Below are 24,649 nucleotides of genomic sequence, written 5' to 3' on the forward strand. Positions count from 1 at the left end.
ACAGGGAAAATCAGTGAGTGACAGGTCTGGTGATCTTGGGGGCCACGGTTCTTTTGAAATAAGGCAGTCTGTGAAAAATTCTAGGAGAAATGTCATTGTTTCATTAGATGTATGGCAAGTTGCTCCATCTTGTTGCAAAAAGCAAAAAAGTTCATTTTTATCCACCAGTGATGAATTGGAAGATAATATTCCTATACAAAAATTGTAAACTATTTGCCACCCACTGTTTTTTTTTTTTTTTTAATTAGACCCACTATAATGCGGCGGGAAATTGCACACTGCACATCAATTTTGATTGAATGCAGAGGCTTTTCAAAATAGATGTGCAGATTTTAGGTGCAACAAATTCTGCTGTTTTGACTGTTAACATAACCTGTTAGATGGAACACAAGCCTCATCTGTAAAGCACACAGAATCAAGATTATCAATACCATTTTAATCAATGAAGGATCTGAGCCATTGACAATTACTCAAATGTTTGATCTGATCAGGAGCTTTCAATTCCTTAACAACCCGAGCATGATAGGCATTAAACTTGAATTTCTTCAGGGCTCTGTGAGCAGTTCTCATATGACATATCCATCTGTGACACCAACTTTCTTACACTCTTTAAAGGTGAATTCAACATTTTGCCTTCTAGTTAGTACATGCTGCTTCTGTAGAGACAGATGCTCACTTTCCCTTCGAGGTTCAACATTTGCAGTTTCTTGAAAACGGAGCCCCAATAAGAAGATAGTTGCATTATTGGGCACAGAAACATTTGGAAATTCATTTTTGAATGCCTCAATAACAGCTTCAAATGAATCAGTTGAAAAATATTGTTCACTGATAAAAATTCATTGCTTTCGGCAAAAAAACCATCTTGATCATATAGCAAACAAAGGGATATTGAGAATATCAGAGCACATGGGAAATAAAAAAAAAACTCCCCATCTTTAACAGTATAGTGCTGCTATCTATGAGGAAACTTTTCATTTACAATCAGTAGAATTTGAGAAAAAAATTATTTTGTAATGGGCAGTGTGACTTTTGGATCACCTTGTGATCCAAAAGTCAGTTTGCAGATGTGCAGTCAGATGTGCAGTTTGAGTGTTAAATTTTGAGATACAACTGTATTCTATTTCTGAAGCTCTATGATGAAATTGTGCTAATTTTACTCAAAACTACTGCAGTTTTGATGGGAAAAACTAATTTTCTAATCACCTTTACTACTTTCGAGCAACTTTGACAAACATTTTAGAGGAAAAACTTACCCTGAGAGATTTATCTTCATAAAATAAGTTAAATGCTCATTACCTTCTTTTCTGCCGGAACATTAAGTAGATCTTGTAGAGCAGCAATCATAGGTGCTCTTTTCAAACGAATTGCCATTGCCAAGGGTGTTTCACCAGCGTTATTACACGTTTCCAGTGGTGCGCCCATTTCAGCCAATAAATACAAAAGATTACAGTTCGAATAGCAATAGTCTGGCAGCGGAGAAACAAGATGATGAACCACAGTGAATCCATTAGAATCAGATTCACTCAAGCTCAATGAACTTGTCTTCTGAAAATTACCTAGGTCTATATCTGAAAAAAGAAAAATAGTGTTTTTCATTGGAAATTGAAGCGTCAAACTTGAATTCCGTAACTCATTTATAATAGTCTAAACATTTTGTCTGTAAATTATGATCTCGTCTATCACAAAAATTCTCACATAAACATACTATACAAAACTTATAGAAACAATTTTTTTCAAAGGTGCATATGAACATATTCTCATTTGTTTAGCATAACATATAAATGTTTATGATTTAAAAACAGCATTCAAACAATAACAGAAAACTAAAAGTTTTAAATTGACAATAACTTTTTCAATTCTTATACTTTTTTTACAACTTGGTTCATGAATTTACCTAACAATGGCACGCATGGGGTGTTTTCAAAAAATCTTTAGACAAAAGATTGTACTTGGCTTGCTTTTCTTATAAAACAGTGCAGTTTCGTCAGCATTGAACCACCACTGAAAGGAATTGAAGCAATTGAAAACTCACTGAGGGAGGTGTATAATTCCTCTTTTCAAGTATGTTGTCTTGGTACCTTAAGAAATCTACCACAGTGCTTGTTCTCCTCCAGTGTTTGCATTACAAGCTCATAAGCCAAATCACAATCTAAAACCCTGCTAACTCATTTTCTACTAACATGAATTTATGTGAAATTAGATGCTCTTTGCCAGATTTTTTCTTATAGCTTTCTTTATTCCTTTCAGACAAGAGCATTTATTTTTTTGAATTTTCATGATGTTTTTACGTTTTTGATACATACCTATGTATTACATACCATGAATGTAAGCAAATTTGATTATTTTTTCAAATTTTTTGTGTGTGTGAGAAGAAAAAAAAAATAGCTTCATTCAAATTTTTTCAATCAAGATGAACACGGTATATTCATCCTTACATAAAATTTTTTCCAGAATTTTATTACTAAATTTTATATAATAAATCACACTTTTCTCAGAGGAACTTTCTCCCGAAAGCTACCTAAAAACCCCCTAAAAGTTCATCTTAAAAGTGCTGCCCTCTGATGTTTAAAGTTCATATTCATCATATTTATAATTCAAAACTTACACAATCTCTTGAGTCAGAGTTCCTGAGATTAACAAAAATATTTCTGCAGTGAGAAAAAACAACCCACACATTTGTGCATGCGGGGTCTGAAAGGCTATGAAAGAAATAAAATACCCCTTCTTGCTATAATCTTAAACTTAACATGAATAAACCCTCTGTAGCAAGTAACATCTTTTCAATGTTTTGTTTTTAATACACAAAAACAGAAAAAAGAAAACCATCCCTCAACCAATTCCAGTGCTGGTGACAGTTTCTTTTAATAAGGTGATTCTAATAATAAAGATGTGAGGGGAACATTTGTGAATATCATGGATCAAGTGCATACTGAGAGCTCAATATAACCAGTGACTTGAACTAGGTTCCAACAATAGTTAAATTTCTAACAGCGATTGCAATAAAATGCCCACAAAATATCGGAATATATGTTATAACAAGAGGCCACTGTATAAAAACTGTTTCAATACATGGTTTAACCGCTCAGCACTGTCACGCGTACTCAGTATGTCACAGTGGCCGACTCATATCTCAATTTTTCAATCCATTATATTATTTCATGATCTCTGCATGTTTGGTATCATTCGAAAGAGGAATAATGTGGCTTTGTAGAATCATAACTATTATATTATTTTCATTTAGTATATTTTATCGTGAGTGATGAACATTTGCTGCTTAACACGTGGGAATTTGAGATATTATTGTAAAGAGCACGTAGAGCTAAAATGCCCTGTAATAGAGTTAGTAGTTCTTTGTTACAGCCAAGAGGTTGTCTTATAAATTTGATTTCTCTATATGTCTTCTATGGCTGATAAGCCATAGAAGTGAAAAAAAAACTTTACCAAAGAAAATGTCATATAAATTTTTAAGTAATATACACACACACAAGTGATACAATATAATATTATAGATAAGACCTTATTTTATAAACACAAATTTTTTTTAATTAATTCAACGATTAGTTTAAAAGTTATAATTTTTTACTAAATGTCTGCAAAAACTGGTGATTCAATTTAAATATCCTCCGGGCTTGAGGGGTTAAGTTTCAATAAATTCCTTAAACTAAAAATAAAAAAGTGAACCTCATAAGATCAGCACATTAATTACTAGGTATATGCACTTACCACTAGATGGGTTCTTGTCCTTGAATGGATCATAATTGTTATTCAATAAGAGTTTGACCATCTTTACATCATTCTGAAATAATTTTCAAATTAATATGTGAAACACAAATAAGAAAACATGTTAAAAATTCAATGGAAATAAAGTCTTAAAATCAACTGATAGGTTCGAAATTACATTTTCATCTTTTGTAAATGATTTTTGTTTTTGCCTGGCGGTTCACGATTCATCAAGTGAAAAAGCTTCTAAACAATCACATTATAAAATTATGAGGGGAAAAACTGGTCTTTTTTTTTTTTTTAGAGAGAAAACTGATTGCAATTCAAAATAGTTGCTCCTTTAATTGATAAGAATTACTGATCCATTTGGAAATCCACAGCCTTCAACACTCCAAACGAGAAACAATTTCAAATACAAACAATGATTCGATACTTTAACCGGCATAGCAGAAATCACTAAACCTCTTTAGTCCATCTTTTTTCTGATTTTCAGCTATACTACCAAAGTTTTTAGTGGGCACATCTATGGTTGTTAGATTAAACTTTTTAAGAATGGGTTTGATCTTCAGTGTGAGTAGAAGGATAGTAGGGTATGACTACACTTTCTTTGAGTGGCGTCTCTGTAATATTTCCTAAACCATTTTAGAGTTTAATCTAACAACCATAGATGTGCCCACTAAAAACTTTGGTTTCATGCCCCCTAAAGATGCTATACCACAGAATAAACAATGGAACATTATAATTACATTCCATGTGGTGATTGCCCTCTTGGTTATATAGGACAGACAAGGGGACCCATAAAAGCAAGATCAAATGAACACGCTCGCTGTGTTAAGAATCAGGAATGTGAAAAATTGACCATCGCCGCTCACTGTTGGCAAGAAGGCCATAGATTTAAATTTCAAGAAGCAAGAGTTTATCACAAAGTCAAGTCCACAGTTGATTTAAATTTCTTCGAAGGCACATATATAATCAGGCCTTCAAAAATACATTAGTGAACGATAATAAATCTACACCCCCGATCGCAACACCATGGCTTAAATTCATTTCGAGCGGGAATTCTAAGAAAATTCCAATAGACCAATTGGGTATCACTATTCTGCAAGTGTCCAATCAGGAGACTTCATTAGTATTTCACACAGGCTCACAGCTTAATTCTGACCACGACATTTGAATTGAACAGGTGTACCTTTTTCGCTGACAAACCGAGCGTTAAGATTTGGTATTCAAGCCAAGTGGGAAACTCGGTCAGCGTGACTAATGGTCAAATATTTTTCCTCTGAAGACGACACCCATTGGTGTCAAAATGCATTAAGATTTTTGTATTTTTGTGTATTTGCCTTATTCATTGGTGTCTTCTTAATATTCTTGGACAAAGTTGATCAACTCTTCCATATTTACCATCTTCACTTTAAAATATGGAAAAAGCACAATTCTGAGAACATAAATATGTTAGGGGCATACATACACTCTGATACATGCTGGAATGCGTGCCTTATTAATTAAAAATTCCACAGAGTACGGTTAAGTAGTAGTAGTAGTAATTGTGTTGTCCTCTCAGAAACCAATTTAGTAACCACAGCGGAAAAGTTGAAGTGCCAATATTGATTTTTTACTCAACCTGGCACCCGGGATTTGTCAATCCCAATTTATAACTTGACTCAAAAATACAAAAGCAGGATAAAACTCTATAGTAATAAATTGGGCTCAGATTTTAATGACATGTCATATTTTTAGCCATTTTTGAATGATTGGTCATATTTCAGGAATTTTCAAGAAATAAAACCATTTTTTTGGTCATTTTATCACCAAAAATTTTAATCAGTGGTCATTTTCTTCAAAGATGTATTGTATGCTACAATGGCCTCTTATCTGATCTTTTTTTTTTCGGGAAAAAAACTTTTGCATTCCCAATAGCCACTATTTTGTTTTTCACAGAGGATCCTTCTGCTATGTTTCTTAATGACACTTACAAAAGATGCTATTCATTTCAGACACTCGAAATCTGCTTTGAATGCATTTTCATCATGCCTAAACACAGGGATTTTTATCAGGAGAGCAAACATGGATTTGACACCGTTCCCATTCACTGTAAAACTCTGAAGCTTTATAACAATGTTTTTTGTATTTTTTGAAGTGAAATTTTTTTTTTTTTTTTCAATTTTCATTCCCCAATGCCAAATTAAAAGTGCCATGCCCTCAAATTTCATAGTTACCCCACTTTGCCCCTTTCTTTATTTAACATTTGACATAGGACTGCATCATTTGAAATGCTCATGGCAGCACTAACTTGACACACAACACTAGATACACATGTAGATGATCAAGTATATCAGGTACCAGTTAGGTTTTAAACATTTTCACACTTTCGGCACAACTCACATCTGAAAACTAGTAAAATGATAGCAAATTTTTTAATGATGGTAGGCCAGAGTTCTCTGTTTAAAAGAAGGACAGATGGTATGACTATATCATATTTTGTTGCAAAATTGATTTACTGTGCAGCCACATTGTAATTCAGCTTGAGAAACAATCATGAGATTGCAGAAACTTGAGTCTGCTTTATGACAAGCCGCCTTCAAATATTACTCCATCTAGTAATTTTTTTTTTTAATTTTTTTAAAAAACCTTTGGAAAGTAGTTTCCTGAAATGTTTCCCAGAAGAAACTAAACAATAATACAGTAATACAATTTTTTTAACATTTGAAACTGTATCGCATAAAATTCAGTCCAATACTAGAACCTACTGGAGAATTGTTATTGTGTATAAGACATGTGGTTTTCATTTGCATTTGATAAGAACATTTTAATTAAAAAGTTAGTTGATGAATTTCTTTGTTTATTTTTTAACTTAACAAGATGAGGAGCAAAAAATAAAAAAGAAGAAATGAAACAATGGGAAAATAATAAGGTCATATTTCCATGTTTTTTAGGTCACAAAAATCTGAGCCCTAGTAATAAATAACAAACACAGCAATGAACTCACCAGTTTCACAGCATGTATAAGTGGTGTTTGCAGTAAACTGTCTGGAAAGTTGATATCAGCATTTTGGCTTATCAAAAATTTCACGACAGCATAATTTTTTTTACACACTGCCATTATCAGAGGCGATATTTTAGGAACAGATGCATCTTCAAGATGAAGAACATCCTCCATGGTAAGGCATGAGACACCAGGGAAAGGACTACTGTGTATAGGGTAATGGGAAAGGATATTGACATTGCCTCCGGCTTTTATCAAACTGGCACACCAATTTCTGGAAGAAACGAAATAACAAAAATATAGAAAACAAACCAACACAAAATAAAAATAAAGAGTCAATATATATAATTCCTTTTTATGTGAAACAATGAACACTACTCAAAACATATGTTATACTGAATATATACATATTCTTACTAATAGGAAGGAGTTCCTTAACACTCACTGCTGAACTTAATTTGTTTTCCAAGTTTCAACAGCAAATTTTTTATTTTTATTTTATAAATAGGTTCATTTTAGTGTATGAAACATAACATTAAGGTTAAATTAATATACTATTAAATATTTCAATTTAAAAAGTCACATGATGCCAAGGTAGTGTCTTCTGCTGGTGGAATCAGGCTAGTTATGCAAACCTGCTGCACATGAGAAAGAAAGTCTCTCTCCCCATGAATTGCAAGGCAAAAACCTGGCAATCAATGGGCCCTTCTTGCCTGAGTTTAGGATAAAAATAGAATTATCTTTCGAACTGCTTTCTGACCTTAGTGATGAAAGGAAAGGAGCAATGAACTAAGAGGGTGAAAAAAAAATGGAAAATGAACAAAGCTTAAGAGCCAGTGGTGTATTTACAGGAAGGCTTAGCAGGCTATAGTTCAAGGCAGTAAGTTCAAAGGAGCAGCAAATTTGAAAAATAAGTGTAATGGGAGAAGGGTGGCAAAATTTGTGTAACCCTAAATAAATCTGCCTCTGCCGAGACAGTAAGGGACTAGGTCAGTGAGTGATCAAAAGTGACCTAGAAAGCTTGCAAGCACATGAGTGAGCAAAAGAGTGACTTCGAGCATGAGCAAAATGATGTAAAACTAACTGATTGGTAAGTTTAAAAATCAAAAACAAAACTTTAGAATCATGTTTTTTTGTGCAAAAAAAAAACGGTTTACTTGTAATAAAAACGGTTTTTGGGATGTGGATAAATAAAAATATAAAACTTACCTAAAAATTCGTTTCAGAAAACGGAGGGCTCGTAGAGTGTACAGAAAATTTGAAATAGTTAACTGACAGTATGAAAAACTTTGAATGAATATTCACAGCGGCCACAATGCAAATTCAAGGCCCCCTACTCTCACCAGTACCATTCTATAGTCTCCCAAAAAAATGCATCGACAAGACGCCTGTTGGCATTAACCACCGGCTTCAGCAAGACAATGATGAAGCCACCATGGCATCATCTGCAGTGAAAATGTGAAAGAATATATGTTCAATGGTAAGAATATTTTTACGATATCTGAAACTTTGATCAGTACTTACTTCATTTCTTCTGGAAGTTCATTGCTATCGAGTCTCCAGAAGATAGCAGATAAAGGAGTCCTGCATGATTTATCCTGGTCAATCTGCGCTGCTGCAGAAATTCCCATTTTACCTGATGAAAAGATGTACATCATTTTACTATACTGTAAATTATATTTTTGCAAACCTGATGCATTCAATAAAAATTTCATTGAATTTTTAATTACATTATAATTTGAGTTGGCAAGGAACATTTCCTCTCAACTGCAGTTGTGTATATATTAACACTTATTATTTAGTGAAATGGTTTGTTTCTTCTCCAAAAAACATTTCATTGAGATCAAGCGTAATGACAATTGACAATAGAAACCCCGTTGTTTCTGCTGCAGTGATCTTTTTTTTAAACAAAAACCAACTTGCATCTGCATTTTAAAGTTTGGAAAATCAGAGATAATTTTCAGCCAACTACTAATGCATGATCATGGGTACCTATTCAACTTCGGATAAGGGAGCCACATGATTTTTGGGGGCAAAATTGAGCATTTGAATGTGCCAGGAAAATGCAAAAATCATTTCGTAAAACTATCTGTGACTTTCGCATGATGGCATACACCTTATTTTAAGACTGAATATTGTCTAGTTGAGCTTTTTTAAGTTCTCATATAAAATTATAAATGAAAACTTAGTTTAAACCATCTAGAAATGATTATTATTACTCAATTTCACCTGAAAAAAAGCTGCATAGTGTGTGGTTCCAGTTGATAGCCGAGTATGTTAAAACAGAACAGCCATGTTCATCTGGTCTCATTACCGCCACACCTTTCTCGATGAGAAACTGAGCCACCTTAAAAATAGAATTGAAAAAACCATGCATTATAAATTAGCTTGAATAATATACTTTATATGAATTATAAAATAAGTGAAAAATGTGCCTCTCTATTTTACTCAATTAAATTATACCGCATTAAAAACTATAGTGTATATCATTGGCACTCAAGCAAAAGTCACTAAGTCAGCCAAAAACATTCTGACAAACTACTGCAGTCAATTAGTATTTATAGTTAATTCTTTCATGATATAAACAGTTATGACCCACGAACCAGTTATCTAAACATAAGTTATCTACTGTAGGAGTTCTGTAAAATAACTTTTACTATTTTTCATAATGACTCAAAAGTTTAAATCAGTGTTTCCCAAACTTATTCAGCCCATCGCTCCTCTTTTCAAAAAAAAAAATTTCTCATTGCTCCCCCCCCCCCCCAAAAAAAAAAGTTGAAAGATGCAGAGACAAATTTTCAATTTTTTTTGCATCAATATGTTTTCCTGCAACAGGGTAGTATAAAAAGGGTTAAAAATTCAAAAATAATTGCAGGGAAAAAATTACAGTAAACTTCATTAAAAAACATAAAAAATTAAATTTGTGAATTATAAAATTATAAACATATGCATATAGTTACATTGATTGTGGTGAGAATAATATTCGTATCGCACAAAAAATATCTATTAATATTAAAACTATTTTTCAAAAAACCAACACAAAACTACAAGTGTTACTTAGTTTTAATAAAAATAATTTTATTATTAATAGTTAAGTGTGTTGATTGTCACTTGGTTTTATTCAGCAGCATTGTCAAATCCTCACAATTGATTATCTGTAGGTGATTTCGATTTTTGTCGAAAGATTTGTGACTGCATTGAATGCACATGAAAAATTTTGAGTCACATTAAAACCCTTCAATAACAGACACTCACAGGACCCAAAATTTTCTCCACTAACAAGGAGCATCCGTTAATGGATAGTAAAATAATCAGTCGCATATCCGGAGTCCCGTTGGCGTAATTCAAAAAGTGTTTGGCAACTGGAAGTGTTCACTAAGAACGGGGAGTGTCCATTACGGGAGGTCCCACTGTATATCCCATAAAGTCCAGGTACAGTATTTGCTTTTGCTACCAGAAAAATTTATAGCCATATTCGAATTTGAACTTCAGGCCCCTTTTAATGCTATTTCTGTCAATTTTTCTTGTAAATGTGATAATTATTACTGGAGATTGAAAGAAAAAGTATTGAAAATTGTTATTTTCATTCGGTACAGATTATTTATTTCATTACAGATTGTAAGGATCTCTTGGGAATAATGTGATGATCCTGTTATATAAAAGAATATTATTTTAATCTCCCTCCAACCCCATTGTCAATTGCACCTTACACATTCCTGAAACATTTAAACTAGATTTAACATGTGTTACGTATTCCTATGAAATCGCATATCCGGAAATTTTATTTTATACAAAATTATTCCCACCAACGTATGTTGGAGTTAAGTGTTCTACTTTGACATGGAGCATAAAATAAGGTGTTGATGAGTTGAGTTCTGGTGAATGCACAGACCTTCATTAATGATAAAATTCAGCCAATCCTCATTACTCAAGTTCGAACAAAGTCACTTGTAACCGGCTTATATATAATTTAAAAAAATATATATATATTTTAAATTGAATTGATGCAAACTACTCGACGGTTCCAATTTTATAGTGACTGTCTTAGAAATATGCGCACATGGCTATCCAATTCAAATTAGCATTTTGTTGTAACACACTAAATACGCAATCACATTCACACCCTCTGAAGCATGAGTCAGCAACCAAATTTACCTGGCAATCTACTGCTTTATGATTTTTTCCCTTCAAAGTGATCAGAGATGGGACACGAGTCCCAGCTATTTTGTTGTTTTTATTTTAAATGCTAGAATAATGCCAAAAAATTATTCTAGTTTTGTCTTTGGATTGTGGATTCAATTGTTGATTGATTTCTACCAATCTTATACATTTGCAATTAAATACGTTTACAATTTAGAATTGTAATAATCTTCTTTCCCTTGCAAATTAAAGAACCAATGATAAAGGCAAATAAGGAGGAAAATGCCATGAATTCCTAAAGCATTTCAATACACTATGGATGCCGTCTTCAAAGGATGAATACAACCATTATCAACGCTGACCGGGGATCCCACTTGGGTTGATTACCAAATTTTAAGCACATCAGAAAAAATATGTCACTTCAAGTCAGAATAAAGTGTGTCCTTTGCATGGGCATTCTGCCCATGGCCTACTTTGCTCATATAATAAGCAAAATTGGTCATTTAATAAAATGTGATACATAATTAGTTATTTTGATTTGCAATAACACTAATAAATTATTTGAACTCGACTCAAAATGAGTATAACATTTCTAAAACCTATACTCAGGTTTGTACTAGTAAATGTTAAGTAAGTTACTAGTAATGTTAGCTAAGTCACTAGTAAATGTTTGAACTCATAAAATTTCTGAAAAAATTCAAAATTTAATATTCATTTTTGAAATTATCTATCAAGCAGCTCGTGAGACATTCGCGGGTGTTTCAGGTGTGTTATCCAAGTAAATTCTGAAACAAATTCAAACGCAAGTGTTTTCTTATTATATTACTTATTTTCTGTCATGGTATTTTAGGTGAACGGTTCCATAGGAGGAAATGGAGTTTCGCCAAGCACGATAATGAACGAACAGAAAAAAAAAGAAGACACCTGAAATTTTATTTTGTTAATTTCCTATACAAAACATTATCCCAGCATTATTCCCTGGATAACCAGAATATTTGGATTCAAGTCACAAAGGACTTAATTTCTGCCTTGCCCATGACCTCTTCCTGTCTAGGCCAGGCTCTGGGCATCTGTCATTTATTTTTCAAATCACCAGTGTTACTGCGATATTATATAGGTCTATATTTTAAGAAAATGTAATTTTACATTATTTCAAACGCAACTCTCTCATTTCTTTCTTGATTGAAACTGGCAAGCATCGAGGGGTGGGGGGGGGGGAAGGGATCATTGCAATTGATTGTTTTCTTGTTCATATTATTCTGAATGAATCTCATTGAATATTACCATTGTTTTATGAACATATCAGAAATCTTGATGGATTGCAGAAAATTTCAACTTTCAGTGCAAACATTTAAAAAAAAAAAAAATCCAGATGAAACTACTCTAATTAAATGTAAAAATACAATTTAAAAAATCCTTTCAGATAGATATGATTTATAATATAATTATATCATTGAGTAATACTATTAATATAGAATGCAAAAAACCAACGGTGTTCACTAAAAATACCCAGAAATTCATTGCCGTTGATTTCCGTGAATTTTTAGCAAACATAGTTGGTTTTTGGCATTCGACATTGCTAAAAAGGTAATTCATCATATTATTAATATACTATGATATTTAAGAATGAGTCGATTTCGAATTGAGTAGAATCAATCTTGATTATTATGGCAACTTCACTTGCCTTTCACAATTTTTTTTTTGCTGTAATTAATAACTTTTACTAAATTTGATGAAGTTTTGGGATGTAATAGGTAACTTTACTTGCATTTGACAATTTTTTTGTGATAACACAATATTTTGTATATTCTTGTAAAGATCATATTTCTATGATTTTTTTCAATGAAATATGGTAATAATGGCCTAAGTATATATTGAGTTCTGTGTATTTATACATTTGTTCAGAACACCTTTCACAGGCCAGAGGTTGTGCACCCCTGTAATAGAAGAAGCGAGTTGAAAATTAAGAAAGGGGGTATGAGACATGGGATGCAGTTACAAAAAATGACTAAAAAAATTAACGAAAAGCATTATATATTCTGAAGAATAAAAAACAGACACCATTCATTTAGTATTTTTGTTTTTGTTCAAGGTTGGATATTGGATATAGACACATCAAAATACTATTCACCAATTAAAATGAACAAAAACTAACAAACCTTCACTTGTAGCTCTGGGAAATAATTTGCTGGAGCTTCACGGGCTAGAACATGTAGCATACTCTGTTTCTCACTATACAAAGTCCAGCTGTGTTTGACTTTACCAATTAACTTTAGCGCAACATTGTACTTAGCTGTTCGCAAAGCAGCCTGAAAAATGAAATATTTAAGGGATCACACATGAAAAATTCCCTACACCTTCATAAAACTGCAAGTATAAGCACAATACTAAAAAATAAGGTTTATTTCACACAGAACCATCAATCTGATAAAAAAGAAAGAAGCTGTACTAACCTCTACAGCGATGTTTATTCCCTTTCCCATAGCATCAAGCTGGTCGAGCATTAAGTAAAGGATTCCTTGCCAATCTTTCAATAAAGTTTCCTTAAAAGGGGGAAAAACAATAATCATTAAATAGTAGTTTTTAACAAAAAAAAAAGTATTTTTAAAAATTATCTTCTCTATTTCCAACCATAATTTTTTCATCTTTCTACTTTAATGCATAAAATAAGATTAACACGATTTGAATTTTAAAATCTTAGTCATTATACAAAGATAAAATCAATTTGATACAAATTAAATCTTTAATCATTATACAAAGATATGTTTTTATTACATGATTGAGTGTTACAGCTCAATAAATGCACAAGAGGAAAAAAAAAAGAACCTGGAGAATAGTATGCTTTTTTGGTTGAAATGGTTTCTGCGCAACATGTCTCCATTCCCAATGGATGACCCTCTTTTCTTGTTGTTTTTCGTCAACCAGAACAAGATCAGAAAAACAGCTGGCTCCACGTTGTAATAACATTAAAGTGCAGCTTGAAGAAATAGAGGGAGAATAAAATATAAATTTGATCATCAAAGATTTGAATTTATGGTACATTTGTTAAAATTATAGGAGGGTTTTTCCCATCAATTAATGAAAGCTCATGTTTTCATTAATTTACTCCACAAAACTATTTCCTTATAGCAAATTTTCAACCACAAAATGTTTTAATGGAATGAAGCAACTTTTTTATACAGAGCACTCACTGCACATGATTCATAACATAAGATAATATTTAAAAAATTTTATAATTATGAGTTAATATTCATTTCAGGCATTTAACATATTGATATACTACTACAATTTTACTTACCAAATACAAATGTACCCGTACTATAGCCTGATATGCAGTGTTTGCTAATATGCATCTAGACGCGTGATCCACACATCAAAATTAAATTTACTCTATTTTTTCTATTTTAAAAAAAAAACCCTCTTAGAAAAATACCTCTTAAAATTCTGTGGAGAAGTAAAATTACTCTTCAAAATTATATTTTTTAGATTTTTTTTTTAAATTTTTGAATGACATGATAGACCATCTATTTCTTATTATCTATAACCCTTTAAGACCCTGATGCCACAAATGCGTGGGTTGCTTTTCAGCCCCCCCCCCCGGTATCTCGCTTGCCGGATGAGTGCTCTACTATCTACACATTTCAACATATATATACGCTCCAAGGTTGAAACATTCTATCTGCTTCCATAGCTTAGATGGTAGAGCACTCGTCCAGCAAGCGAGAGACCGGGGTTCGAGTCCCCGTGGGGGCAGTGATGAATTTTCTTCCTTGTAATCTTCATATAATAATATTCTATAATGAATCTTGTATTGACAAGTGGAGAGGACATTTCTATATGCTGATTTCAAGTATTTGTGCTCAAAGCACCAATCACAAGTTTCATATTAATGATTAATTGAGCAAAAGTTGATTGATGTATTTTTACTTGGTGACTTTTGGTAAACTGCATTCTGTATTCAAGGAAGGGTGCCCCAAGTTTTCAGTGTTGTTCCTGAGGGTGCCGCGAACTTCAAAAGGTTGGGAAACACTACTTTAGACGATCACTCCCCACTTCCTCTCAATTGGCCCTTTTCATCCGTGACCTCTCAGTAGTCATCCTATTTGATTTCTAAAAAGCATATGATAAAGGTTTCCCCCCGACAAATTACTTCTTCTTACTCTACACTCGGCTTGAACGTTCAATTGCTCAACTGGGTGGAAGCCTACCTAGGAGAAATACCACAAACAATATGTCAATTTCAAAGACCATGACTCCACATCGGCCACCATAAATTTTGTGACCCCGCAGGGATCGGTGATTTACCCTCTTTTGTTCTTAATATATATTAACAATCTCCCAGAAACCCTCAACTGTACCACTAGACTTTCTGCTAATGATTATGTGATCTACTGTACCATAAATCATGAGTCACATCAAGCACTTCTCCAACATAATCTCAATTCCATTTCCCAAAGATGCTGCACATGACAAATGCCTCTCTACATTACTAAAACGGTTCTCATGAGAGTTTCACATAAACTTTTTTGCCTCTCAAATTTTCTTACTCTATCAATAACTCCACTCTATTCCAGATTTCTCAATATAAATACCTCATTTCAGCAGACCTGCGCTGGAATAAACAATTATATCAATTATATCTACCAGAAATGTCTAAACTCTTCTTTCTTTGCCACAACCTTATGCATTCTACTCGCAATGTTAGACTCCTCTGTTACCTATATTTTCCCAGTTCTCTCTTATACTTTCAAAATTTGGGACCCTTACACTACTTGCAATATCGAGAAGCTGGAATAAATACAAAATAAATCAACCACTTATCTACAACAGTTGGTTTTCTCCTTTGTGTATGTTTCTGAACTAAAAGACAAACTTAATCTTCTCGCTCTAAGTTCTCACCATCTTTTTTTTTCTCTATCAATCATGCTTTTTAAAATTCTCCATGGACATCTAAATTTTGATACTTCTGGTATTATCTCTTAGCCAACATATATTTAGCAGGCTTGATCTGTATAAGATAAACCCTATCTCTGCTTCAATCAACTGCTTTAAATTTCGTTTCTTTACATGAAACATATTGGATGACAATGTACAAATTGAACCTCCATTACAGATATTAACTGCCTCATTGAAAATTTTAGAGACAGTCAATGAACGTAAATATCACCAATTCAGATGAACAGTGCAGGGTGAAGTTATATACAAAGATGCTGTGAAAATCGATTATCAAGTAATTATAGAGTAGATAATGTACATTACTTAATTTTATCTATATTTAAATTATTTACACTTCATTTACAATTAATATTTTATTTTATTTTAGTTACATACCAGATTGTTACATAGTTTTGTAAATTATGTCAGTTGAACATTTAATAAGCAGAAACTGGTGTTCAATGGAAAAAAAATTGCGGCTACTTGCAATTCCGTTGAAGACAGGTTTTACTGTCCAAAAAACAGAAAATAATTCCTAGTGAATGACTGACTGTACCCATGGGTAATACATTTTATAGAAATTCTCATGCACAATCCTTGAAAAAGTTGATTCTTAAAGTTTTCATTTTTACCTTTCATGACCATTCCTAACAGCAAGACCAAGAGGAGTATTTGAATTTTTGTCTTTCACATCAATATTCTTCATGTGCTAAAAAAGAATAAACATGTTTTTGAAAATATAGCAACCCTTAAATGGATACATTACATTATTATTAAATAGATACATTACATTATTATTAAATAGATACATTACATTATTATTAAATAGATACATTACATTATTATTAAATAGATACATTACATTATTATTAAACAGATACAGTACAGTATTATTAAATAGATACATTACATTATTAATAAATAGATACATTAAATTATTTTACAATAATTTTAAACGGAAAATTAAAATTCATCACGTCTAACATACGTGAAACACGAATACATTCTGAATTACAAGGAAACACCTTTCTTTGCGCCGAAAAGCTATAATCAGATGTCTAAAAAAAATTTCAATTAAATTTCTTTAGACCCATTTCGAAAGAGATTTACATCAAGAGAGCAAAATACAATATTAGCAGAATCAGCATGAATTATTTTTATACTTATATCCAGGGGCGTCGGAAGTGTTTCGAACCTGTGGGTGCCCGTCTTGATATTCATGTAGGAAATTTCGATTTTCGAATCAATTCTGTGGGTGCTCGGACCCGTTCTACATACTTCCGTGGGTGCTCGAGCACCCACAGCACCCCCGGCTCCAACGCCACTGCTTATATCTTTAATTTTTTTTTGGTTTTGTTTTGAGAATCATTATTTTTGATACTTCTGATTGAAATGACATCTTCCGTTATTGTATGATCAATAAACATTGAAATATCAAATAGTTCCTGATAGTAATTGATGCCTGTTTTAGCATTTCTTGCATGTTTTCTTTACACTTTATGCTAATAAATATCAATACATTAACCATTTTCATTTACCTTTGCAATGTGCATGGATGATATTGTGGCCCCTCTTCGTGCTGCTGCATGGAGTAGAGTTTGCCCAAAATTGTCGGGCAATTCGATGGTTGGATCAGGCATTGCATCAACCAGGAGTACAATTAATTCCATAGGATCTATGGGACTGTTATCCATGTGTCTGTCATGAGAAAAAAAGAAAAAAAATGCAAAGTGAAAAAAAGAACTCAATAAACACCAGCGTTTGACACTCGTACAATTAAAATAATTTTAATCTAACCATATTCTATGATGTTAAAATGTTAAAATGCAATTCTTTAAGAGAAAGATATTCAATAGAAAATTTTATTTAGGCATAGACCTTGAACAACATCAAATTGTACTCATACCAGGGTTTAAACCAAAACACAAGGGGTGTTTGGAAAGAAAAGATAAACTTCTTCTCTCTCTCTCTCTACTTTTTCAAAACATTTTTGTTTGACAAAACGCCAGCTAAAAAGTTTCTGTGCCCCAGTGATAGAAATCTGCCACTGGCTACCAGAACTACATTGTACCTTCATTTTTATTGTCATCATTACTAAGGATGTGTTGTCTTCAAGATGTTTCTTCAGTTAAAAAAAACAATTAAAGTCACTAAACAGAAGGTTCATGCTGTATGGTCGAAACTTATCACTTTTATCTTTTTTGACAAGTACATTGATAAAATTTGCTTTGTGAGCCTGAGCAGGAGAACGTCACTTGTCAATATTACCCTCCATCTGCTTTGAATAGGTAGTCAAAAGCATTGTAGAGTTTGGCAATATACTACAGCATTAGTTATGAAGCTTGGAGATATGAAATTAATCGGAAAAATGCTTCTGTCCCAAAAAATGTATATCATGTTTCAAAAGTTATTTCCATTTTCTGGGACAGAATAAAAAGCAGGAAAAATATGAAAATTTGGTTTTTAATTTCTGGGCTTTTGATTGAATGTGTATGGTACCATTGGTGATCATTTTTGCTTGGATTCATGAACATCACTCCAACGTCCAGAGAATTCATAGCATCACATAGCTACATTTTGCAAGACAATTTAGTTTGTTGGTATCTGCTGGGAGGAGGGGGGGGGCTCACATTTGAGGATTGCTCACATTGGCGGGATTCTTTATCACCCTCACTGTAAGCTCTTGCTACTCAAGCCAGACTAGGCATAAAAATGATAAAAGACCACGAGGGGAAACCCAAAAAATCATGGCTTAAGTCAGCATCACCAACATATACAATAAAACACTACTTTTTTGCCTATACGTTATGTGCATCGTTACTTCCCAAACAACCCTTGTATTTCTTTTAACATAAAAGTGATTAATTGATCCCGATAAAAGTGATGAAACTTGAACTATAAAGTCAACAAATTAACAAACTTTTATGTGATCAATGTTCTTATTCTCTTTTGTGAAACCACCCGGTGCAGAAAAAATACTTTATGCCTTCACTGCAAATCCCCCTCCCTCACGAAAATGGTTCAGATTGCCTTGAATTATATAGATTCCAAATGACACACACAAAATACAAAAATTAAAGAATTTTGAAAATTTTTATGCATAATTTACCCATACTCTATACAGGGTGCATAGTTAACAGCACACACCACAAATTACTGGCAAACCGTTGATACTAGAGGCATACTTCCAACTAGAAGAAGTATCCAAATAACGTGTGGACCACAGATAAGTCATTCATATTGCAAGGGGTTGTATAGTTTTTAAAATTAATGCACACACACTCTGTGCTCAAAAACCCAATTAGAAAGTTGTTGTCCTGTCACTCCTGAGGTCAGAAAAAAAAGAAAAAAATCCATGTTCTTAATGCAATATTTGATGAGATATTTTAATTCGGAAATGGGAGGAAAATTGAAAAAGAACAGCATAAACTAATGGATTACACTCCTTTCCCTCATTTATGCTGTTTTTTCCCAACGTTTCTCATTTTTTAAATTCAAATATGGCAGCAAATATTGCACTTAGAAATGTGGAATTTCTTTTGTTGGCCTCAGGAGAAACAGGGCAACAACTTTTTATCTGAGCTTTTGAGTACAGGGTGTCCATATAAAAAGTTAATTTTTTATTTCAATAATCATACAACCTCTTGCAATTTGCTTGACTTATCTGAGATCTACACGTTATTTGAATACTTTTTCTAATTGCATGTATGCCTCTATGATTAACGGTTCGTTAGAAGTTTGTGGTATGTGTGCTGTTAGCTATGAACCCTGTACAGGAAAACAAAACACATCAAAAGTTGTGCAAAATAAATACTTCATGAAGGAAAAACAATTCACCTTCCAATTTTTGTGAAAGCATAATGCAAAGGAGTTCTTCCTCTGCAGTCAATGGCGTCTGCTTTTGCACCAAAACCCAAGAGACATTCCTCTACAGCATAAGAAGCATCACTGTCACTACTGGATGCATTTACTGCCAGATGAAGAGGTGTGCGCCTTTGGTCATTCATAGCATTCACATTAGCACCGGCTGTTAACAGCGCTTTTGTTGTCTCTAAGACATCTAAAAAGAGGGAAAAAACTCAGATACATTGTTTCATAAAAGAACCTAAAGAATCGATTATTCTCCAGGGAAAAAACTGTTTAAAGAAATTATTTTTATTTTGGAGTCATGGAAGCAATTTCTCACCTGCCGCTCTAATGCTCACAACATAGTGAAGTGCTGTGTTCTTGTTCTTGGGATGTATGTCATGGACATCTGCCTTGTTATGAACCAAAAATTGGACAACTTTTCCCAGCTTTGGATTCCTAGATTAAAAATAACAGTCAGGACGTTAACTTAAAAAGTGAAAATATTATTCTTCAGCCATGTTGCACTAAACTTCTGTTATAGCCTGTATCTTATGAATGGGTATTTCTCCTGAACATGTTCAGTATTTCTTGTGAAACTTGTCCTCTTAATAGTGTATTTATTATACTCAATAATAACCTATTATACATTCTGAATACTGATTAATGAGATTAATATAGTCCCCACAATAATAAATTATGAACCAGGGTTTTTAATATTATCACAAAAAAGTACAATGTGATACAACATCTCATGAATAAGGTCATACTTGGGGGAAAAATATTGTAACCAAAAATTAAGGACGAATATTACCAATTAGAACACGAACAATAGAGAAACATGACAAAGAAATAAAATGAATACGTTCAATACACACCAAGTAATGTTTTCAGTATCAAAAATTTCAATATAACAGAATATACGGTCTGTAAGAAACTCTTATAGGCCGGTGCCAGTCTATAGGAGTTTCCTACCGATCCATAAAATGGAATTACAATGGATGTCACTTAATGTGATCATATAGGGACTCTGGGTTTTTGATAGCAATAATCAATTCATAAATATATCCTAAAAAAATTCAAGTTGTAAGTACGATGACCACATGTACCGTTTGGTTGAATGGGATGCATGGACACAGGACACCTCAGTTTTTTTCCTCCAAATGTCAAATCATGATTTTTTTCAATTTTTATAAAACAGGATTCCCCCCCCCCCCCAAAGCTAAAATTCCTTTTTTTTTATTCAGCAGGTATTGTGAGGAGTTGGAATGGAACAGTGAATGTGTATCACAATTACAATAATGCAATAAACATTCATCACAAATTATGATACTTTTTATAATGTACGGTATGTTTCATAGATCCCTTGTGAAAGTCTTCGGGCTCAGCAACTGTGAATGTGTTCAGATGAAAGAAACTGACCATGAACTGAAGAAAGGGGGCTTTTCAACCATACACATGACTTCACTATAGGAAAGAAACTGCGAAAGAAGTGCTATACACACGTACATGAATCATAGCAGCTATTACAGCTGCATTATTACATGAGTCATTGCAGGAATTACAGATTAGATATTAATAAGGATATTAAAATCATAAGGATATTGTGAACCTGCATATGGACATTTTTATCAATAAGCAAGCCTTCTGACCTCCTAGGTAGCCTTGCAGATTGATAATAACTTATACGGAAAAAATGAGTCCGGTTCAACCTTAGCTCAAAAATATGCAAAGAATAAAATTAATTTAGACTAAAGAAAATTTAGAACATAAACCAAAGTCTTGATAACTATGAATGAAATTTTTCTGATATCATAGCAAAAGTGGTAAAAATACCCGAATAATATCATCCATGATTCTAATAAGCAGTTATTGTATTTCTCTCTTATTTATTTTTTTGCCAATACACTAAATTATTTCTAAAATTTTCACTGGTTTTCAAAATTACTCAATTTATTTAATTGGTTCACAAATTATTTCTTTGTTTATCATTTCCTGGTCTAGAAATTATTTCCCCTATCACCAGCCTCCAAATTATTGAACTACTTTTACAGGTCGACAGTAGTAAAAAGGTTGAAGAACACTGATTTAGAATCTATCAAACAATTGTGCACATACATTGAAGCCAAAATGAGTGGAGATAGATTTCCATCACCCATTGATTTCATATTAACCATAGCTCCAGCACGTACCTGGAAAAAAATATGTATAAAGTAATATTATACAACAAGTTCGCTATATGTTCATTAATATTACAGACTTATAAAAAGTTCCTTTGATACAAAGGGGAGAATTTTTATAGAAGAAAGTTAATTTCAATGTACTGCATGCTGACAAGTCATAAAACATTTACATGAAATCTTTTGAAAAATAATCAAAAAATGTACAGCAAAACTTTGATTAGTAATCATCAAATCATCCTATGACAATCATTACATCACAATTTCTCTACATTTCATCAACAAAAAAGAAAAAAATTCCCTAATTCTTCGATTTATTTCAGTGAGTTTCATTCACTCTGGTACCTATGGATTCATTATTAAAAAAAAGAAGATTGAGTCAAATTATTGATGCTCTTGATGGTAAAAAATTGTAATTATTTTCAAGGAAATCATGACCATTAATGCTTTTATTAAATTCATCTAAGTCAGTGTTGCCCAAAGTAGGCAATATCGCCCCTGGTGGTTGATGGAATTGTCAGGGGGGGGGGGGCGATAGAAGCTATGGGTATATAACATAGGATCCTGTGGGTACGCTTGAGTTGGAGGGCGATGAGAGAAAGTAAATTCTGAAGGAGGGGGGGGGGGTGATGGAACAAAAAGATTGGAAAACTATGATCTAAGTGGTACTTTCATTCATACTGTGTACATTAAAAAAAGGGTATATTTGAATAACTTTAATTCCATAGAACACACTAATATAGGTAACATGCAGTTTTTATTTCAGATAGTATTCTAGGGTTAAAGCAAAAAAATTGTATATGAATAGAACTACACTCACAAGAGCTTCAATAGCTTCAACATTTTTTTGCTTAATTGCAAGAACAAGTGGAGTCTGGCCATCGACGTTCAGTGTGTTCAAGGGAGCTTTGTGTGACAACAGAATTTCAATAACTTGACTTCCTTTACAAAGGACTGCTAAATGCAAGGCACTTGATGTCTCTGAAATGGTATCAAACGGTTTTAAATTTTTGTAATAAACAACACACAAAAAATGAATATATTGGATGGAATCAATTGTAAATGTTTGAATGAAAGTGACATTCGATAATACATTATAATCACAATATAATTTAAATTAGCCTTGTTAAATGGTAATTTATGACTTAAAATAATGACTTATTTTATTACAGAAGAATGAATACAGATAGAACCTGTTTATTTGGTATTTCCTTCAAAGTAACTACCCTGTGCAATTTGCCATTGTTCATACAAAGATTTAAATGAGGATTGCAAGCTTTTTTGTCACATCCTCCAGTGCTTTTTTTGCTGCTCACTGCACGTCTTTGGAACCTGAGAATCATTGCCCATTACGCAAATTCTTTATTCGAGGAAAAAGGAAGTCACATGGAGCAAGACCAGAGGGAATAAGCTGGTTGTAGAAGTATTGGAATGTGATATTTTGTCAGGCAATCTGACACTCGAAGGGACTTGTGAGCCAGGGTGTTATTGTGATGGAGCACCAATGACTTGGCCTTCCAAAGATCTGGTCTCTTGCGTCTCATTGAATCATACAGACACTTAAGAACTCACGAGTCTTTCCTGGTGTCAGATTTACCTGTCAGAACATCACATTCTGATATTTTCACAACCACTTCATTACCCTGATCTTGGCTCATGTGACTTTTTCCTCAAATAAAGAATTTTCTTAAGGGACGATTCTCGGGTTTGAAAAAAATTCTGCAAGCATCCATGAAGGCACTGGAGGATGTGAGAAAAGAAGACTTGCAATCCACATTTATATCTTTGTATGAATAATGACAAAAATACATAATCGTACAGGGCAGTTACTGTGAAGGAAACACAAATTAAAGAGGTTCTATCTGTATCCATTCTTTCATAATAAAATAAGTCTCTGAACTTTTTGAACATAGTAGTTTAATAACAACCAATTTAACTGCAGCTGGACATCCTATTTTATGGAATTCTCTGTAATGATTCACTAAAATCACTTTTTTAACAGTTATTGCATTCAAAATGATTAGTTAAAATTTCCTATATAAAAAAAGGAGTTCAAATATGAAGAAGGAAACAAAATCAATTCAGTCAAATTTGTGTGTAAATTGAGTTACACCTTGACAAAAATATCTCTATGAATTTAGATTATTAATCTCATTTAGCAAAAAATTTCTATATATTTCCTTATGTATTCAAACTAAATTGGGAAAATGTGACTATATTGTTGATATTTAAAGTCATAAAATGTCTTAAACTGCAAAAAAGAAAAGAATTCATGATACATCATTGGAAACAATATTCAGCTAAATATGCTCAAATAAAAGAAAAATATAACACACTTATAAAGAGTAAAAAATACAAAAAGTGTTTAAAAAATACCCTAGAATACACACATAAAAAAATAACTCACTTTTGCCATTCTCATCTCTACCACAAGCCGCAACATCTGCGCCCAATTCATCAATAAGAAACTAAATGGAAGATTAAAAAAAACAGGTGAGATAGTACACAGAATATACGTGTTAAACCATCTGTAATTTATGTTCTGTAAATCTATAAAATAATCCCGACAAATAACTTACTTTCATGAATGACAATAACCTGTTCTGTGCTTCTTCTTTCTGCAATTCAAAAGAGAAGACAATTGATGACAACAAGCACAAATTATTAATTTTTAACAGAATAAAATGTTTTGTTAAATCAGCTGAATTACTTACACATTTTTTCATTGTGTTTAGAGCCTGCAGCAAAGGTGTGTGTCCATTTTTGTTATACATTTTAGCCATTTCACAAAGTAGTTGATGTGGCGTGGCTGCAGTTTCACTGCATTTCTTTGAAGGAAAAAAAA

General features: G+C 32.8%; 1 protein-coding gene and 1 non-coding gene across 9 annotated transcripts in view; one reads left to right on the top strand and one right to left on the bottom strand.

Moving 5' to 3' along the window:
- Positions 1-24,649, bottom strand: part of LOC149088252 (poly [ADP-ribose] polymerase tankyrase-like) — a 129,054-nt gene that overhangs the window by 35,700 nt on the left and 68,705 nt on the right. For all 8 annotated transcript variants that reach the window (XM_089245976.1, XM_089245969.1, XM_089245961.1 and 5 more), the window contains 17 exons: positions 24,519-24,632; positions 24,384-24,422; positions 24,212-24,272; positions 22,625-22,785; positions 21,743-21,816; positions 19,965-20,083; positions 19,616-19,838; positions 17,317-17,476; positions 16,411-16,487; positions 13,670-13,820; positions 13,297-13,386; positions 13,003-13,152; positions 8,933-9,050; positions 8,228-8,339; positions 6,707-6,977; positions 3,724-3,796; positions 1,297-1,568 (listed from right to left, as the gene is read on the bottom strand). In XM_089245976.1, the coding sequence (XP_089102102.1) occupies positions 1,297-1,568; positions 3,724-3,796; positions 6,707-6,977; positions 8,228-8,339; positions 8,933-9,050; positions 13,003-13,152; positions 13,297-13,386; positions 13,670-13,820; positions 16,411-16,487; positions 17,317-17,476; positions 19,616-19,838; positions 19,965-20,083; positions 21,743-21,816; positions 22,625-22,785; positions 24,212-24,272; positions 24,384-24,422; positions 24,519-24,632 (2,265 nt within the window). The remainder of the gene's footprint in view (positions 1-1,296; positions 1,569-3,723; positions 3,797-6,706; positions 6,978-8,227; positions 8,340-8,932; positions 9,051-13,002; positions 13,153-13,296; positions 13,387-13,669; positions 13,821-16,410; positions 16,488-17,316; positions 17,477-19,615; positions 19,839-19,964; positions 20,084-21,742; positions 21,817-22,624; positions 22,786-24,211; positions 24,273-24,383; positions 24,423-24,518; positions 24,633-24,649) is intronic.
- On the top strand, positions 14,525-14,596 carry TRNAA-AGC (transfer RNA alanine (anticodon AGC)). Its single transcript has one exon. It is a non-coding gene; the product is annotated as a tRNA-Ala (tRNA).

The sequence above is a fragment of the Pholcus phalangioides genome, unplaced genomic scaffold (assembly GCF_987345545.1).
Source record: "Pholcus phalangioides strain wild (caught in Gottingen) unplaced genomic scaffold, Ppha-v1.0 ptg000003l_1, whole genome shotgun sequence".
NCBI classification, from domain to species: Eukaryota; Metazoa; Arthropoda; class Arachnida; order Araneae; family Pholcidae; genus Pholcus; species Pholcus phalangioides.